The sequence below is a fragment of the Budorcas taxicolor genome, chromosome 11, assembly GCF_023091745.1.
Source record: "Budorcas taxicolor isolate Tak-1 chromosome 11, Takin1.1, whole genome shotgun sequence".
Taxonomy (NCBI): Eukaryota; Metazoa; Chordata; class Mammalia; order Artiodactyla; family Bovidae; genus Budorcas; species Budorcas taxicolor.
This window is the reverse complement of record NC_068920.1, coordinates 132,705,913-132,726,244: the sequence shown is the minus strand read 5'-3', so window position 1 is coordinate 132,726,244 and position 20,332 is coordinate 132,705,913. Positions and strand designations below refer to the sequence as shown.

The 20,332-nt window shown below is 37.4% G+C and overlaps 1 protein-coding gene across 3 annotated transcripts in view; it reads left to right on the top strand.

Annotated features, from left to right (window-relative positions):
* HADHB (hydroxyacyl-CoA dehydrogenase trifunctional multienzyme complex subunit beta) overlaps positions 1-19,730 on the top strand; it is a 28,602-nt gene extending 8,872 nt beyond the window's left edge. For 2 of the 3 annotated variants that reach the window (XM_052648598.1, XM_052648599.1), the window contains exons 5-15: positions 4,004-4,048; positions 5,866-5,965; positions 8,948-9,035; positions 10,178-10,365; positions 10,699-10,879; positions 11,420-11,541; positions 14,595-14,674; positions 14,752-14,799; positions 15,492-15,579; positions 15,895-15,969; positions 16,541-16,750. In XM_052648598.1, coding sequence (XP_052504558.1) covers positions 4,004-4,048; positions 5,866-5,965; positions 8,948-9,035; positions 10,178-10,365; positions 10,699-10,879; positions 11,420-11,541; positions 14,595-14,674; positions 14,752-14,799; positions 15,492-15,579; positions 15,895-15,969; positions 16,541-16,750 — 1,225 coding nt within the window. Of the gene's footprint in view, positions 1-4,003; positions 4,049-5,865; positions 5,966-8,947; positions 9,036-10,177; positions 10,366-10,698; positions 10,880-11,419; positions 11,542-14,594; positions 14,675-14,751; positions 14,800-15,491; positions 15,580-15,894; positions 15,970-16,540; positions 16,751-19,294 lie in introns of those variants that run through there. The other variant, XM_052648600.1, reaches the window with a different exon arrangement.
* The last annotated feature ends 602 nt before the right edge of the window (positions 19,731-20,332 follow it).

Below are 20,332 nucleotides of genomic sequence, written 5' to 3'. Positions count from 1 at the left end.
TAGTATAGTGTTAGACTGAACTAGCTGTATTTTGAAAACCTAGTGTGGGACTAGGTAGCTTGCTTCCAACAGATGCCCTTTCCTCATCTGGAGAGAAGTACACTGTTTCTGTGCCTCTTCAGAAGTTTAAATACTGAGGCCATGGGCATCTTGAAGGGACTTTAATCTGCTGCTTTGGCTTTCTGGAAGTTACCAGAATTGGAATCGATGGACTGGTCCAAATCCTGGTACAGCAACAACCCCAGATGTATGGAATAACAATGGTCCTAGACCAACCCTCAAGTCCCCCAGAACCTAACTACTGTTCCCCTAGACTTCCTTTCTCCTTTTCTGTTCCCAGCTGAGGCCCAGTCTTTCTAAAAGTTGATGATGGACTTTGGGAACTAAGTAAAAATTAAATGAAACATTAGTTGTATTCTGTTAAGATTGTTTCGATGTTCATGTTTTGAACTAGCAGTCACTAACTTAAAAACAAGCTAAGAAAAGTTGAGTATCTGCTAAAAATAATGAGACCTTTCTATACTAATATGAAAAAAATCTTGAAGATATGTTAGATGTAAAAAGCAAAGTTTAGAGCATTGTGTATAATGCCACCATTTATGGAAGATACGGACTTGTGTGTGCATGTGTGTATGTATATGTCTGTGCACGCATGCATGCATGTACATACAGGAACAAGAAACGTTCATTTTTAAATAGTGGTTTAGGACCTAGAGAATATCTTCTTAGGTAAGTAAATGGTGAAGATTCTTCACTCTCTTTTCTCAATATAATAACTTTCTTGTATGGACACAGCAGTAGTAAGAGTAAGAAGCTTTAGCAGCAGAGTGGATCCTTGTTGTACTTAGCAGCAGCAGGGTAGAAAAAGAAACTTCCATCAGGAGAAGAAAATTATTGACTAGAAAGGCCATTTTTTGGTAAAGGCTGTTTGTATACTGTGTAGAAGTTTGATTCTAACTGTTTTACTAGCTGTTAAAAAAATATGAACATGCTCAAAGATATCATTTACACATTTCCTTTGATAGTTGGTATCAAACTATCAAAGGTGAAATTTGAGATATTCAGCTCATTGGTATAGGCTATATTCCTTTTGTTATTTTTTATTATTATGTTTTAGTTGAATTTAGAATCCTAATTGAGAAAGAAGATAAAGTTCATGAGTAATTTAGTAGCACAGAGAAGAAGGTTGAGTAATGGTAGGCAAATATAGTTAATAGAGAAGAAGGAATAAAAATTTTAAGGTACTATTCATGTGCAAAACAAAAATGACTAAAAATAATACAGAGAGAATTTATAAAGAAGACAAATAGTTAAATCATATTATTAATCTTATGATTGAGGTAACAAATGAGTCTTCTAAAATAGAAAATAATTTTCTAGATGGAAAAAGATATTTTTCTGTTTAATTTGAAGAAGCTTTGCTTTCAACTTGTGTCACTTGAAAGACCTATAGGTATTTTAGAAGTATTTTGGAAGCACTCTTAGGAATATACTCCAGCAGTGGCATGTGGGAATCTTTCAGCATCCTGGCTAAGAGGGAGTTATAGGAGCATGAGAAGAAAAATTGTAAAATGATAGATAATTGTTGTTTAGACATTTTAAAATTGATTCACTTTTGCCTGTTACTCTGCTCTATAGGGAACTGGTTTTCCCTATAAAAGATTTTTTAAATCGCTGATGGTTCTTCTAGTGATTCACAGTAAAAATAAAAACATTTCTGAATTTTTAGGTTTTGATTTTCAGGAATTTAAAGAATAAATATTCTTATTTAATCCAGATGCATCTGGAACATTTCATAGTTCCAGAAAGTAAAGAAATGCTTTAAAAAGGGGGCATGTCAAAAAAACACAGGGCCAACCTAAAATAACTTCCAATGACAAAAATTAGGAAAATTTGAATAATAAAATAAATTACAATAGTATAATGTTATACTATAACTCAAAACATGAGATATCTATGAATCCAATCTGATATAAATAAATGATTGAATAAAGAAAAGAGAAAAGACAAGTCTTTCTTGAAGAGTTTCAATTAATAAATACAGAAGGAATGAGGAAAACAGATAAATCATCACAAGAATAGCTGCTGCAACCAGGATCTAGGAATGAATGCTAAAATTAGTGGGTGAGAAAGGTTAAGAAGGAACAAGATATTGGCATAGTCTCAATTCTCTCCCTCGAAATATTTATTAACTACTGTGAGGATTTTAACATGTGTCTACAAATTCTTTGTTACTTTTCCCACTAGGAAGTGAAACTTAATTCTTCCCTTGAGTAAGGGCCAGAAGTGACTCTCTTCTAATAAATTGAGTTCAGAAAGGGAAAAATAATGAAGCAAACTGGCAGACACTGCTTCAACTAAGTGACCGAGTTAATATCGCTAGAAAGAAGTTGTGTTGCTATCACGTTCACTCTGATAAGAAGCAGAGGGTATTTTACTTCTGTGATACTCTTCCCTGATGTCCATAACCCCAGTCTTCCAAGTGTCAAGGTTAAGGACGATAAGGAAAGACTAAGAAACTGTCACACATTGGAGGAGATTAAGGAAGCATGACAAGTAAATGCATAGATTGGAACCTGGCACAGACCAGTCATAGGGAATTAGTGGAAAAACTGATGAGGTCAGATCAAGCTTAGAGAGTAGTATTGTGCTGGTGTTAATTTCTTAGTTTTGACAAGTGCATCATGTTACATAAGATTAGCATTAGAGGAAGCAGGGTGAAGGGTATGGAGGAACTCTGTTCTGTCTTTCCAATTCTTTGTAAAACCTGAGATAACTTTAAATCAAAGTTTTCTTTAAAAGTCCTAATATATCCCTCATGTCCCTTTAGACATCACAAAATAACTAATGAATTTTTAAAAAATAAAAGGGAACTTAAAACAGTGGGGTTTAGTTTTAAAGAATATTTGCCATTATGTCATGCTAAACAGTAAGACAGTGGGCAGGATTTTTGTTCAGTTTTTAGCTTAAAAGGAGTCAAGACTTGTCAGAGTTTTAAGGATGACAAAGACCAAAGTCACACTGTTTCTTTGTTTGGAATGATGTTAAGTGCTTTTATATTAATAGCAGCTTATGGTTAGCTCATTTCTTTAGATATTTCAAATAGAATGAAAAACATTTTTTATTAAAGCTTTTGGTAGCACAAGCTGGAATCAAGATTGCTGGGAGAAATATCAATAACCTCAGATATGCAGATGATGCCACCCTTATGGCAGAAAGTGAAGAGGAACTAAAAAGCCTCTTGATGAAAGTGAAAGAGGAGAGTGAAAAAGTTGGCTTAAAGCTCAACATTCAGGAAACAAAGATCATGGCATCTGGTCCCATCACTTCATGGCAAATAGATGGGGAAACAGTGGAAACAGTGTCAGACTTTATTTTTGGGGGCTCCAAAATCACTGGAGATGGTGATCGCAGCCATGAAATGAAAAGACGCTTACTCCTTGGAAGGAAAGTTATGACCAACCTAGATAGCATATTTAAAAGTAGAGACATTACTTTGCCAACAAAGGTCCCTCTAGTCAAGGATATAGTTTTTCCTGTGGTCATGTATGGATGTGCAAGTTGGACTGTGAAGAAAGGTGAGTGCCAAAGAATTGATGCTTTTGAACTGTGGTGTTGGAGAAGATTCTTGAGAGTCTCTTGGACTGCAAGGAGATCCAACCAGTCCATTCTGAAGGAGATCATTCCTGGGTGTTCTTTGGAAAGACTGATGCTAAAGCTGAAACTCCAATACTTTGGCCACCTCATGCGAAGAGTTGACTCATTGGAAAAGACTCTGATGCTGGGAGGGATTGAGGGCAGGAGGAGAAGGGGACGACAGAGGATGAGATGGCTGGATGGTATCACTGACTCGATGGACGTGAGTTTGGGTGAACTCCGGGAGTTGGTGATGGACAGGGAGGCCTGGCGTGCTGCGATTCATGGGGTCGCGAACAGTCGGACATGACTGAGTGACTGAACTGAACTGAGGCTTTTGGTTAAATTACTTGTTTTCTTCCTCCAGATATAAAGACCTGATGCCACATGATTTAGCTAGAGCAGCACTTTCGTAAGTAAATGCAGTTGCATTTTAGATCTTATTTACACTTGAAATAGCATGTCTAATAGAATTCCCATAGCTAAGATATGTTAACTTTATACAGTGAGAAAAAACACTCAGTAGATTTTATAAGATTCATCTAGTCTTCATTTTAGCCATGTGTGCTACACAAATTCAAGCAGGTGATGAATGTCAATGATCTTTATTTTGCAGGCTTGACAATCTCTTGGCATGATAGTATTCCTTAACGTACTCTAGCTAGCTGCAGATTATAAATAGTGTAGGACTAGACTGATCAGGCTAAAAGCCAATACGTATATTTGATGGTTACCTCAGAAACTTCATTACTGTATGAGGATAGCTGAACAGATTATGCAAATCCAGATGCAGAACCTGTGTATGCAGAAGACCAACTGTTCTATGCCATGTTTACCTAATGGACGTGAGCATCCTCAGAATTTCGTATCCCTGGTGGGGTGGGGGTGGAGGTGTGTATTTATCAAGAAAGAAGCCTAGAATGAGACATGAAGATTCCTCATTTAGCTTTAGTAATTGTTACCATTTTGCCATGTGTGCTGTGCTTAGTTGCTCAGTCATGTCCAACTCTTTGAGACCCCATGGACTGTAGCCCATCAGGACCCTGTGTCCATGGGGGTTCTCCAGGCAAGAATACTGGAGTGGGTTGCCTTGCCTTCCTCCAGGGGATCTTCTTGACCCAGGGATTGAACCCAGGTCTCCTGGCAGACCAGGATCCGGTCAGAATTCATATTATTATGCAAATGAATGTATATCTTTAGTCTCTTTTAATTTAGGACATCCCCCCAAACCACTCCCCATGATAGTGACTTTTTGAAAGGTCCAGGTCAGCTGTTTTATAGAATGTCCCACATTCTGGATGTGTCTTTGTAGTAATATTTAACTTCCCTCGGTGAATTTCCTGTAAACTGAAAGTTTATCTTTAAGCTTGATTATATTCCGGTTAAACATTTTTGGTAAGAATGCTCATAGGTAAAGCAATGGCTCTTGCATCATGTCAGGAGGCACATGATGTGTAATGTTAAATCGAACCCTTTAGTCAGAGTGGTCAAACCACCAGATCTTTTGATGATAAATGTGCTTTTTTTTTTTTTTTGCAATTAGTAAATCATCTGTAAGGTGATATCTTAACACCATTTTCCCCAGCAACCTTCGACCAAGTGGCTTTAGCATTCATTGATAATTTTTGCCTGGATTATTTATTATGTTACAGATTATAAAATTTTGACTTTACTTATTCTTTTATTCCTCCTATATTTATTGGTTGGTATTTTTACATAAAGAGTAGCTTTCCTTTTCAAAAAAATGATGTGTTTATATTGATATTTCAAATTTAAATTTAACATGTTTGGGATTTTACTTCATCTATTTAATTTCCTATTTATTTCTCTTTTCTTTTTGACTGAAAACTTTGGTTTATGTATCTGTTTTATCCTATTCCAAGTTATTTTTTTTCTTTCATTTTTTATTGGAGTATTGTTGATTTACAGTATTTCAGGTACAACAGAGTGATTCAAAATTTTTATAGATTATATTCCAAATTATTGATGATTCTTCCTATTTAACTTCTTATTGCCAATTGAGCATCAAAAGTTGACTTTTTAAATCAGTCTTTAATTTATTTGATAGTGTGCCACATGCTTGTCAAATTAAGGAAAAGATACAGTCTTTGCTTTCTTAAATTCAAAGTTAACCTTTTAACCAGAGTTAACTGTAATGTTTTATGTGATGATCTGTGGCACTGTCTTGAATGTATGAAATGTTTCTTTGCTTTTAACTTCTGCTTGCAGGGGTTTGTTGCATCGGACCAGCGTCCCAAAGGATGTTGTTGATTATATCATCTTTGGCACAGTTATACAGGAAGTGAAAACAAGCAATGTGGCTAGAGAGGTGAGTCAAACTTTATGTTGTTTGAAGAGATTGATAGGAGAATAAATTTGAATTTTAGTTAATAGAATTTATTCTTTAAAAGCTATTAAAATTCACCAAAGTTATATTTAATTAAAAATGTGATTTTACTATTTGAATTATTTTATATTTAAAAAAATTATAAATCAAATGATGTACACTATACTAGTATATGTTTATGCTATATTATAAATCAAATCAATTATTTGAGCTGGTTTTGGATATGTTTGTGTTTCTTTTAGGAAAACAGAGATTTGGGCAAAGCATGGCTGATGTGACTTTTTGTAATCTGAAATACAGTGACCGCCAATCAACTTAAAATTTCCATTTTACAGAGAACTTATTTCATACCCATGGTTTTTGTTGGAGGGAGTTGTGCCTATTCATTTGTTCCCTTTGACTAGTGGACACATAGGGCTTTTTTTTTTTTCTTAACTATTTCATAGGAGTTTACCTTTACCCCAGTTGGCAACGCTCCATGTACTGTTTATTGAGCAACTGACATAGTGAGAGGCCTTGGCACTTGTGCAGCATGTCTCACAGTCATTTCATAATGAAGACTCCAAAAACATTTTCTGAGCTTTGTTTCCATTCGCAAGTGGCTGTTTGGATAAAGTTGGCTCCAAAGCACATTTCAGTGTGCTGAGCATTCTCTGTATTTCTAGTTTGTGCTTGCATTCAGTATAGTTGGAAGGGCCGTAACTTTCACCACTGTCAGCCAAGAAAAAGGAAAAGGAGTAGGACTGGAAGTATGTGTTTTGTCCCACCTTTTTACTCATCAGTAAATGTTCAAACTGCTGAAGGCCTGGTGTTACTCAAGTCCACAATAATCAACTGTTGTATATTGTAAGGGAGGCAGGAAGGGATTAAGAACAGGAAGAGGTTTTTTCCCCACCTCCTAATTTTTTGGAGTTTCCTTGATCTTCATACTTCTAAATGTATCAAACATGATAATTTCATGAATATATCAAATTATTCATAATACATTTTCAATTCTTATATTCTAGAAAAAAACCCAAAGTGACTCTTACAAGAGCAGTTAAAAGTAAATGTTGAATCTGTTTCCATTTTCTCTATATGTCTATTCTTGATATATCTAGATATATATATCTAGCCTTGTTTTTTTCTAAATTTTTTTTCTGGAAATTTTATATCCATGTGCAAATCTCAGCTATTGATTGATATGTGGTAGATTCTTCTCCTGGCCCTGTACTAATAATACTAAAGGCTGAACTCCGGGAATATAAGAATGTCTTTTTAAAGTCATTTTGCAACCTGAAGGCTGCTGTGACTTCCAGCAAGAAAACTTTCAGAACCTCTTGTCTGTGGTAACAGAGTAATAATAACATCCTGAAAGACTTCTAATGCTGAGTTCCCATGAACCTGACTTTATTGAAAGCCTCAGCTTATTTCCTTGCTCTCCAATTTATCTAAGAGATATCTTCCTCCTTTCCCTTCATTGCACCATCTAGAGCCTAAGCTTGCCTTGAGATCTATTCAGACTTTAAATAGAAGCACAGAGACAAGGTTCACCAGCAACCACTTCTACTTAAAGTTCCTTCAGTCCTGAGAGTCACTTGGGGCCAAGGGTGTGACACTTGCTAGAAAGGATTGCATGAGGATCAGGCCATTACGACCTGAGCGCCCTTTACCCTTGCCTCACTGGGAAGCTCTTCTCCCCTTCTCAGTGGAGACTTGCCTTTCTCTTCCTTTTGGGTTGGTTTACATCAAGAGGCTGACATGCAGTTGCCAGTAGGTACTTTTCAGCAAAGTGAAGTATAAAGCTGAAAATCAGTTAAGAAACTGAACCCTCTAATCTCGGCTTTGGAAGCATGTTAATCTTACCAAATGATAGGAAATCTTGTATTCTGAGGATCGTTAAATAGTTTCAGAAAAAATTAATTCCCTTAATAGGAACCATAATTTCATAGTAAGTGGTGGTGGTCGGGGACATGAGGTGTTGAGAGCTTTGTTTTTAAAGTGAAACTTTAATATTATAAAAATAAGTATTGAATATTTTATTTTTGTACCTATGCATCAGTTCTTTACATGAACAAAAATAGAATCAGGCATTCATTTTTTGGGGGGGCAGTGTAATTAACTCAATAAATAGTATAATAAAATAATAGACATCCTTATTTCCATTTTTGCAAGATTAATGGAGGGCCTCAGTTTTTCTCAAAGTCCTTCAAATTAATTCTCTTTTGAAACACCTCTTATGTCATCTTCCTGACCAGTTTCCTTGTTTCCAGTTGTTAACTGGTCCAGTCCTTATTTTTCAGACTCACTGTGACCAAGGCATGTTTCCAAAATTTTTTCATTCACTTGAACTCTTGGATACTTGGCATGTTTTCCAAATCGGAATTGCTTTGGATGGACAGTGCGCTGTCTGAAATATCAGGCAGTCAGTGAAAGTAGAGATAAACATAGAGCAAGTCAGGGACCTGTGTGGGAATCTGTTGATGAATGGTCAATTCTTTAGAAATTATTTTCATGTCTGATGACTTTGCTTTACTTCTAAGCCTTATAACTGCAGGAACACAGGTCATGAGAATCTCACCCCATGATATATTTCATCATTCCACCAACCATATGTAGCAGGTTTGCTTTAGGTCTATTTGAAAATTTAAATGAGTTAAAATCAAATTATATATTAATGTTCTTAGAAGTGCTGGGAAAAGCATTGCTAAGAGAGGAGGTAAACTGCCAGAGGACTGTAGGCTTGTATACCACACTAGAAAATCATTGCAAGGAATTTGGCAATGCTTGTTGGTTAACGACTAGATAAAAAATTCATAAACCATTTCCATGATGGACTCAATTGTATTTTAAATATTCCTCTGTGAGATATTATCTCCTTTCCTGATTTACCATACAGTGAAGTACTGCTCACAGCACCACTCACATATTGACATATTGCACTTCCTTTATAAGTGATCATTGCGTTCACTGTATTTCCTGAAGGCTGCCCTCGGAGCCGGCTTCTCTGACAAGACTCCTGCTCACACTGTCACCATGGCTTGCATCTCTTCCAACCAAGCCATGACCACAGGTATGTTGTCGTTTTTTGACAGCAGAAGGTACATGTTGGTTCTCCTTTGTCTTTTCTATGATCATTAAACATTATTCTTAACAGAAATAAATGATCTCTGAATTTGCGTTTCAGAAAATAAGGTACCATTTACATTTTTTTGTTTTTGACGGTAGTTCTCCACCTTTTTCTTACCCTCGATACCTGAGGACCACAACCATTTGTGTAATTTCTTCATCAGTAGTGTGGCTGGCTATCACAGGGATTATTAAACGGAGGAGGTGCTTCTGGATTTGAGGCAGGAGGAGTTTATCACCTGCTAGGTTTTAAGATTAGGTGATTCTAGCATGATATTCCCCCATGAAGATGGTGGCCCTCCTCCCTCTATCATCATCATAGCGATAAATCACTGACTTGGATGGTACAGCTCTTTGCTCTACTTTCCCCCCACATCTTGGCCTTTTTATAATTATTTACAAATTCTCACAACAAACTTAGCAAATCTGTGGAACATTTTGTAGCACCAGCCCTTACTGTGAAAAGACAGGAAACCTGAAAGATACAGTGATCATATATGCTCTTAGTGACATCAAGGCCAAGTGGCCAGCCCACCATAAAGGTGGCAGGGAATAAGCTGGAGGCAGAAATGGGGGCATTCTCCACTCTGCACAGCATGTGACTGCTTCCAGTTAGAGCAACATAATGCTTGCCCGTGGCCAGAGGGCAGGGGGCTGCCTTACATCTAAAAGCCATACTTTATCTAGATTGTAGTAGAAACCGAAATTCTCTTTATAGGATAAAGAGTTGTTACCAAAACTGAAGCTGGGAACATATGAAATATGCCACATGTTCTACTTTAGATATGATTTGTTTGAGAATTGGTCCAGTCGATACTTCTGAAGGTTGATGTCCCTGTAGCCTGAATGAAACTTGTTTTTCTCTAGTGCATTGAATGTATTTTGAGTCATTCAAAAAAATTATCCTAATCCCTCTGAAAAGATAAAAACCAGCATTACACATGTTGTACAATGCTAATAACTATCGTACAATTTTTAAGTCCAGCCTAAATTTAAGAAAAATAAAAAGAAGCCTAAATTGCCAGTGGTCTGTTAGTTTATGCAACAGATACTCATGTGCATACAACCTGTGCCTGTGCCCTATAGCTGTCGGCCTGATTGCCTCCGGCCAGTGTGATGTGGTCGTGGCAGGTGGTGTAGAGTTGATGTCTGACATCCCTATTCGCCATTCAAGGAAAATGAGGAAAATGATGCTGGATCTCAATAAGGCCAAGACTCTGGCTCAGCGACTCTCTGTAATCTCTAAATTCAGATTGAATTTCCTATCGCCAGAGGTAAGACTCCTGAATGCTAACATAAAGACTTCTGTTGCCAAAGCATCCCACTGCAGAGATTTAGTGTTAGATAAGAGGCATGGGTTCAGTTATGTTCTAATAGCTGTGAATTCTGTTAGTTACAAGAAAAGGTTAATTATTAGGTCAAGACAGAGAAAAAAATACCAGAAGATTTGAATTTGTAAGCCCTTTTTAGAGATGCCTTGCGCACAAAGAACTTCCCTTGTCCTGATCTTGATTGATCGTAGACTTTAACTTTCCCAGATAGCCCTAGGTGTGGTATAGCACCTGTTATATAACAGTGTACCTGGTCCCGATTATCTCCTTTCCCAGCTTCCTGCAGTGAGTGAGTTCTCCACCAGTGAGACCATGGGCCACTCTGCAGACCGATTGGCTGCTGCCTTTGCTATTTCTCGGGAGGAGCAGGATGAATACGCACTGCGCTCTCACAGCCTGGCCAAAAGGGCACAGGATGAAGGACTCCTTTCTGATGTTGTGCCCTTCAAAGTACCAGGTAAAACAGTTCACTCAGCTTTGTAAAGGGAAATGCTTCTTGATATTGTTAGAGAGTTCTGAATTTCTTCTAAAATTCCAAAAACCCGAAGTGACTTTTCAATGAATATTTCCGAAATACTCAGCTTTTATTCTTAAACATTGACTCAGGTTTCAATTTTTGTTGTAACATATGTAAGCATTTTAAAGAGATGTTTTATAAATCTCCTTTAGGTCTGGCAGATATATTTTAGTTCTTATGTGCATGCCTGTTTTTAAAGTTCTGTATTTATAAGACTTCTGTAAAGAAGAGCCACATATAAATAAATATCTTAAGAAAATAAGTTATCCTTTTTAATGTTAAATCATTTAGATTATTTCCCAAATGTCTCAAGAGTTTGCTTTCATATTTGGTAATATCTTGATAACTATAAAGAGCCTTCTTTTTAGTGAATAGTTATGGTTTATATTTTATTTGTTCTTGGAATTTTAAAGCATATTTCTCTGTAGAAGATATATAATGCTTATTGAGCTTAGAGTTAAAAATTTCATATTTTTATAGGAAGAGATACAGTTACACAAGATAATGGCATTCGCCCTTCCTCTCTGGATCAGATGGCCAAACTAAAACCTGCATTCATCAAGCCCTATGGCACAGTGACAGCTGCAAATTCTTCTTTCCTGGTAACTATGTGTGCTATTTAATGGCAACCCACTCCAGTGTTCTTGCCGGGAGAATCCCAGGGCCGGGGGAGCCTGGTGTCTATGGGGTTGCACAGAGTCGGACACGACTGAAGCGACTTAGCAGCAGCAGCAGCAATGATCTTTTATATTTGTGTATTCTCAATAGGAAAGCCTAAAATAAATGTACTTGTGTGTATTACAAATAGAGACTTAAAAACATACTTACTCAGACTTCCCTGGTGGCAATGTGGATAAGAATCCACCTGCCAATGCAGGGGACACAGGTTCAATCTGTGGTCTGGGAAGATTCCACTGGCTGCGGAGCAACTAAACTTATGCACCACAACTATTGAGCCAGAGCTCTAGAGCCCACCAGCCGCAACTACGGAATGAGAGTCATTTCCTAGGCAGGTTGGTAAGTCCAGGGGTCCCCAAGGAGAGAGGGGTCTGGAATTCTCAAGGAGGAAGAAAGGACAAACTTTTTTTTTTCCTCTACATTCCTTAGGATTATATAACAATAACGTATCCTGCCTGAGGACAGTCTCTGGATTAAACCTTCTGGCTAATCCTGTTATCTTAAAGTAAATTATGGGAGTAGGTCTGCTGAGGTCTTTACAACCTCCAGACATTCTTTTGATTCATTGTAATGACTAATTGGAGAGTGTATAACTCCATTGCTAACACTAACACTTTCTGCCCCCTTCTGATGCCTATGTCAGAAGCTTTCTCTATCTCCTTTATACTTTAATAAAACTTTAGTACGCAAAAGCTCTGAGCTTTCAAGCCTCGTCTCTGGCCCCAGATTGAATTCTTCTCCTCTGGAGGCCAAGAATCCTGGCATATTTTCGTGGTTCAGCAACAACTTTTCATGAGCCCACCTGCCTCAGCTACTGTTGGCCACAGCTACTGTTGGCCACAGCCCACATGCCCAGACCCTGTGCTCCACAACAAAGAGAGCCACCACAATGAGAAGCCTGCCCACCACAACTAGGGAGTAGCCCCCACTTGCCACAACTAGAGAAAGCCCTTACGCAGCAACAAAGACCCAACACAGCCAAAAATAAATAAAATATACTTACCTATTACAAAGACTATTAAAATAGAATCGGTTTTTAAAGCTATGAAAGTCACCTGATCCAGTCAGCATTCTAATACAAAAACACTGTTCTCAAAAAAAAAAAAAAAAAAGCTGTTCTCTTCAGTCACTTCAGCAGTCAAAAAATTTTGCCTGCCTGTGCTGGGCACTGGAGATAAAAAGAATAGTTAATTGTAGTGAGAAAGTTCTGTGATGACTGTAAGCATTGACTCTTGGAGAAGATACATAGTTGGGTGAGTAAGAGAGTCTTCTTAGAGGAGGTAATACTTGATCAGTGAATCTTGAAGGAAGAGTACAAGCCAATTCAGGAAGTGTATAAAAGGCTTTCTAGGCAAAGGGAATGGCAAATGCAACTTTGAGGGTTAGGAGAGCAAAGGGCCTCTGGAGAAAAGCCTGGTCGGAACACAGGATATGAATTTAGGGAGTCGTCTACAACTTGGAGGACAGGGAAACCTGGCGTGCTGCAGTCCATGGGATCACAGAGAGTCTGATACAACTTAGCAACTGAGCAACATAAGACTTGAAAAGTAGGCAGAGAGAGTGACAAGATACTTTTTCTAGTTCTGATTGTTAGAAAATTATGTTTTATGCTGACCCCCAAATTACTTTCCTATAAGCATCATGGAGTAAATCTACCCGCATTTTTGGTTGTTATTTTACTTATATGCAGGTAGCTTCATGTCCTTGCTTGGGTTTTTTTTCTTTCCTCCTCTATTAAATGTCCCTCTTGATTCTGCTTCTGCTGTGAGATGTGATTTCCCTCCTACTACCTTGGGTGCAGTCTTCAGGATATAGTTAATCTGGTCAGTGTTTCTTTTTACAGTATCATTCTCCTACCCAGACATACAGTCTAGAAAGAAACACAGGCAAATGTTTGACTTATTTGACCTTGATAAATGACAATTTAATGCCTGCTCTTGAGCTTAGGAAAGAATACCTGAGGTGATTTTAACAGGATGGTGTACCACCTGGTAAAGCCTGAGCAGTGAAGGACTGGTTAGGTGGTTATTTCTAAAACCAAATTGGATGATAGGTTCATATGGCATCGGTTACACTCTTGGCAAATCTGAACCCCCTTAAATACTTGTGAGGTGTGCAGAAGGTTCAGGTTTATTCATCAAAATCAGAAACACAAGTCATTAGAAGTAATACATCACAGATACATGGGTTTTCAGAGATGCTGTTAATGCACCGTATTCATTGCAGTTTTTCACAATTGCACATTGAATATAGTAATGTGATGTTATTAGGTATAGTCACCTGTGTTTCCAGACTTTATGGCCACCTTATTGGTAGTGGCTGCATAGCCTCTTCAGAGTTACTGAGTTACAAAAATATGGTCTGAAATTACGGTAGAGATTGTTTTAATTTTGTCAATTCTAGAGAGTAGTTTCTTTTCCTTTGGAATTTTTGTGGGTTTTTTTTTTTTTTTTAGCTTTTTCTTTTGAAATAGTAGTAAAGGGCTTTTGTGAGTAGTACTAATTTGTCCCTCACTTCTTCTTCTTGGTTTGCTTGTTATAGAGTCTTTAAATTGAAAAAAATCATGTACAAGCCACAGGCAGGAAACAGCTGAGAAGCAGTCCAGAAAATAAAAATAAATCAGTAAATAAGAGATTTTGGGGAGGATTAATTCATAAAATTCCTCATATTCTGTGCCAAAAGCAAAAAACTTCTAGTTTACTATGAATACATATTGAGCTACCAATTCTCATCATTCATTTTGATAATTATGATACTTTTTGAATAGATTTTTCTACCCTCATCTGCCAAAAATGGGTCAGTGTGTGTGTAAAATTGTGACTTAATGATGGATAAAATGGAAAGATTTTGTTACAGAGAGTCACTCTGTAAGTGTGATGCGTTGGTAAATTGAGGAACAGAATATAGAAGACGGCTGAAGAAATAGCACCAGGTAGGCTGCAGTTATTTAACATTTTTGTTCCAATTAATATTTCAGACTGATGGTGCGTCTGCAGTGCTGATTATGGCAGAGGAAAAAGCTCTGGCCATGGGTTATAAGCCGAAGGCATATCTGAGGTAAAGTAAGTATTCAAGTAAGTTTCCTCTGGTTTCTTTACTTTAGTACAGAGCTCACCCTTCTGTTTTATACCTAGGGATTTCATGTACGTGTCCCAGGATCCAAAAGATCAGCTTTTACTTGGGTAGGTAGCAATGTATATTCTTGGATTATTCTAGAAAATATTGGTTACCCATGTTTATTACATAGATTTTAAAAGTATATAAAGCACTGAGTTCATAATTGTTTTGTAAGTTGGGTTTTTAAAATAATAATCCTTTATGTTGTGTTATCGTTTTATAACTTTTCTACTTTTCCCTATGCTTTTCTACTACAGTTATCACATATATACAACTTTATATCCTCTTTTACATTAAGATGTCATAAGCATGTTTTTATACTGCTACTTACTCTGCAACACAATCAGAATAGCTTTTTATGAAAGCCTCCCAATGTTTAGATAGACTCCTCTCCCTTCCTCACAAGGCTGTACCTTCACTAGCCTCCATCATGTCACTTAACTAGCCATGCCCCTTATGCTCTGCCGTTTGAGCTCTATGTTCTTGTGGCTCTTCACATGATTAACTTGCCCTTCTCTTTTATTGTCAACTTGCTTGTTATCTCTTTCTCTGAGTCTAGAATATCGACTGCAGAGGGCAGAGGCCGTGTCTGTTTAGTTTACTGTTGTATCAACAACACTTTGTTTGTACAGTAGAATCAGTAAATGAGTAGAGGACCTTCTAATAACTATGTAAAATTCAGTTTGGGGAATATGAAAGAGTTCTTTAGTTAAAAATGAAAGTTTTAATATCGTATCACTGAGTTTTTTCTTTTCAGACCAACATATGCTACTCCAAAAGTTCTGGAAAAGGCAGGATTAACAATGAATGATATTGATGCTTTTGAATTTCATGAAGCTTTCTCAGTAAGTCACTTTAAAGACACATATCAAAGGACTATAATCATTTAATATGTGTGAAACAAGTAGAGCTTTATGTTTGAAGTACTGACTTAACACTACTGGGAGGAAATCCAGGGCTACACCCACAGTGTTGAAAAACATATCTTTTGAAGCTATCTCTTTGAGGCCCTTCAGAAGTAGCAGGTTGTTTCTTTAGAAAATATTCACGGAAAACTGATTTAAATATTTGCTTAGCACTGAAGTTAGACTCATGCATGAAAGAAAGTCTTGAGGGATTTTACTACAAGAAGGTCCTTATTGATTTATTTTCCTTTCTAGGGTCAGATTTTGGCTAATTTGAAGGCCATGGATTCTGATTGGTTTGCACAAAACTACATGGGTAGAAAAGCCAAGGTAAGTTTCTGGTTAAAAATATGCTTGAGGAAAAAAAAGATAGGCTTGAGGGATTTTCCTGGCAGTCCAGTGGTTAAGGCTCCATGCTTCCATTGCATGGGGTGTGGGTTCTATCCCTGGTCGGGGAATTAAGATCCTGCATGCCACACAGTGTGGCCTCCCCTGCCCCTGCAAAGCAAACCTTTGAATTTCCAAAGCACTATAATATTTGGAACTTTAATACCTGCTAATAAAAATATGAAGAGGAAGGCTGCTGCTTCTTAGGAAAATTTTTGAGTGTTATTTCATGTATTTATTTCTTAGTTGAAGAATAGCTCCTGGAAATTCTTCGGAAAAAATAAAAGCAAAAATTCAAATTGTCTTTGGTTCATCCACTCTGATGTCAGATGAAAAATAAACAGGGCCCTTGGCTTTCAGAATTGATTTGGAATTTCTTTTGTAGTAAAATAGTATATGGTGGGTCTTTAAGAAAGTTATTTCCCTCTGTTGCTATTACGTCTGTTACTCAGAGCCTGGCCTGATTTTTAAGTAAATTCACCTTTTTATTTGTGTTTATTTTTGTGGGAGCCAGGTTGGATTGCCTCCTTTGGAGAAGTTTAACAACTGGGGTGGATCACTGTCCCTGGGGCACCCGTTTGGAGCCACTGGCTGTCGGTTGGTCATGGCAGCTGCCAACAGGTTACGGAAGGAAGGAGGCCAGTATGGTCTAGTTGCCGCCTGTGCAGCTGGAGGGCAGGTAGGTCACAGAAGCTTAATACCTTCCAGAAAGTTATTTTCTTAGAAACAAACTCATCCAAGAATGTTTGATTTATCTTAATTCGAAACAGTCTTAGAGTGATTTTTCTGATGACACACAACTGGAAAAAAAAAGCCCATTTTTGAGGGCCTGGGAGTACAGCTTCAATCCTGAGAGTACTTTGAACGAAAGAAGCTATTTAAATCCAAATTTTTTTCCCCCTAAAATAATGTTTACAGGTTTTATTTATGTGCTTATTATGGAAGTTATGGAAAATACAAAAAATATGTAGAAAATAAGACTAGAATCACTTCCCCTCATCAGATACTATCATTAATCATACTTTGATATATTTTCTTCTTTAATAATAAAATTTTATTCATTTATTTAGTCACCTTGAGACCTTATCTATAAAATCTCTCCAAGAGGAAAACTGTGTTTCTTGAGAAGTGAACTGTACAATGGAGAATTAATTTACCTCTGGATAACTTATTGCTATTTAGCTGGGGAAAATTTTGTTTTCTACAGATTTTTTCTATCTGTTTTACTTGTGTTACCAACAAAACTTCCTACCTGTAGCATTTCACTGTGGGACTACAATCCAAAGGAAGGCAGGCTGTAATCTGTTTTTTTTTTTTAACCCTGCTGGAAACAGATTTGATTTTTCACCAGATAATAGAATCTATTTGTTGCTGACCAAGATGAATAAGATATGTAAAAGTATAAACATCTTGCATTTAAAAGCCTTTATTTATGGCTTTTCCTCCGAGACTTTGAAAAAGCAAGGGGTCAGTTATTTTTAGGTTAGAATCTTTTAGACTTCATGATCGGAAGTATTTTCTAAACTGGGTAACTTCGTTTATGGAAAACCATGGTTGGTCAGGACTGGAGCCCTCCTTCTTATCTTTCTATGCCAAGGTTCACTGGGGGAGATAACTGGTGCACAACGTTGTACATAGCGCATAGTCCACAGCAGTCAGTGTCCTTTGGTTTTGAGTGTTTGTTCCCTAGTTTTTTAATCTAGCACATAGAGGATTAGTAACCTAATACTAGATGGTTTTGTAAATGAACAAAGAATAATATCCAATGTTATTACTTTCCTCCAGAAGTTTAAGTGTAGTGAGGAAGGAGATGATGCATTCTAGACACTAGATTCAGCTTGGCATTGTTTCATCAAGCGCCAAGTGAGTGCTGTATAGACATGATTAGATCAGAGGAGGAGTTCGTCATTGGATCTAGAGCAGGATTTCTCAGCTTTGGCATTAGTAACACTTTGGGCTAGGTAATTCTTTGTTTGGCTGGCAGGATTATGCTGTGTGTTGTAGAGTGTTTAGCATGGTCTCCGTCCACTAGATAACAGTAGCAAACAACCCCCTTCATTACCCCCTCTCCCTGTCTCACCATATACACACAGTTGGGACAACCAAAAATATCTCCAGACATTGCTAAATGTCCTCTGGGGAGGGTGGGGAGCAAAATCACCGCAGTTGAGAATCACTGACATAGAATAGTATAATCGATTTGGAACATGAAAATAACACAGCTTAAATAAAACAGGAGAAGGAATATTCTAACTTATTATGTATCCTTCTAGGACAACCCCAAGTCAGTCAGACCTTCCCACCCCTGTTCTTTTGTTTGCTTGTGCCTGTATCAAGGGTATTTAACAGTTTGTTTTGAACTACAGTGTATACTAGATTGAGGATAGAGACCATGTAGCAAAACCTTGTACCCACACAGTGTTTAACTCGGTGCCTTATAAATAATAGTTCCTTAATAAATATTGTGGGGATTGAATTGAATCTAGAAGTAGGGAGATTAGTTAAAATTGTTAACTGGATTGATAACGGTCCAGAAGAATGATTATGATTATCAGATAGGATTTAGACTCGTGACATCATACATTTCTACACTAGGGTTAAACTAGGGAGGTAACTGTACTGTGCCTAGTGCTTGGGAAGGGGTTTTCTGCCTTTTGACTATTGTGGGACCGCAGCTCATCATCTCCACATGCATAGCGTAGTAAAGAAGAGACCAGGCTTTGGAATCATCTGGTTTCAAGTCCTGACCCTGTTATTTGATAGCTTTCTGGATTTGGGTGAGTAATGTAACCTTTTTACTTTTTTTAAATAAAAAGCCCCCATTTTTCTCATCTTTCTCACAAGAAAGAAAGCTGTTGTCAAATTCACTGTATCATGTTTATTTTTATACAGCTTAAAAAAGCCACTGTGGCTTATTTTAATAGCAGCCACTTATGGAGCATCTACTAGAAATCAGACTCTACTAGGCAGACTTTGATACACATGTGTATGCATGTATGTGTGTGGTGTATGTACACACACACATTGTATGCTATCACTTAATTTAATGCTCACAAAAATACTTTGATGTGGGCACCATGAGCCCCATTTTATAGAGGAAGTTGAGGTTCAGAGTGGCTAATAACTTTCCCAAGATCACACAGTGTTTGAATGGCAGAGTCAGGATTGAGTTCCAAAGCCTGTACTTTTCCGTGGTTCTCTGCTGCCTCCATACTGGCTGGATTCATGCCTTTCATTGCTCTAACTGGACTTCTTTTTTCTTTTATAGGGCCATGCTATGATAGTGGAAGCTTATCCAAAATAATAGATCCAGAAGAGATGACCTGGAGTTTCTGTGCAGCACTCGGCCTAGGCAATGCCATTTCAATGCACTATTCAATGACATCTCTAGTTCCCAGCTCCTCTTAGGAAAGGAAAATTTGTGGCCTTTTGTTCAATACTTTGCAATTAAGCCTTTCCAGTGTTCTGAGCTTTCTAAGAATCACAGCTTACTACTCTTTCAGGGATTCCTTAGTTGCCAGAATCTCTCACAGTGATAAGTTCAAGCAATTGTGTTTGGTCTCTATTTTCATTAAGGACTGAATTAGTGGCTACAGTTTTGGAAAGAGACTAGGTGAGATTTGGGATCACCTTTGTAACATTTGCAAATTATAACTCATTCCTATTTGTGACCTAACGATAAACGTTTTCTATAAAACACAAAACCAGTGTGCCTAAATTAACTTAATTATGGGGAAATAATTCAGAATCTAAGCATCACTGAAAATTTACAGTAAATGTTTAGATGTATAAATACCTTGTTAAAAGTGTTAGTTGTTCACTCATGTCCAACTCTGTGACCCCATGGACTGTAGCCTGCCAGGCTCCTCTGTCCATGAAATTTTCCAGGCAAGAATACTGGGGTAGGTTGCCATTCCCTTCTCCAGAGGATCTTCCTAATGCAGGGATCTAACCCACATCTACATTGCATGCAGATTCCTTACCATCCGAGCCAACAGGAAAGCCCATGTTGGTTAACCTTAATAAAGTAGAAAAGTTTGAGAACCATTTGTCTTGTTTTATTAGAGGTAAGAGGTGGTTCTCTTGTTTTAGGGACAGATTTTGCCTTGGACTGCTCATTTGTAACTTCTAACCATTTTGGTCTACCATGAGGCCGCTAGGAACATAAAATCCTACTTTAGAATAACACCATTTTTTCCCCATTGCCCATTGGAAGTAAATTTATTTTATTACTGTTTGGAGATGTTTCTGTTTGCCAGGTGTAAAGAAGTTTTAAAAATTTGGTCCACATACTAAAAATCCTCTC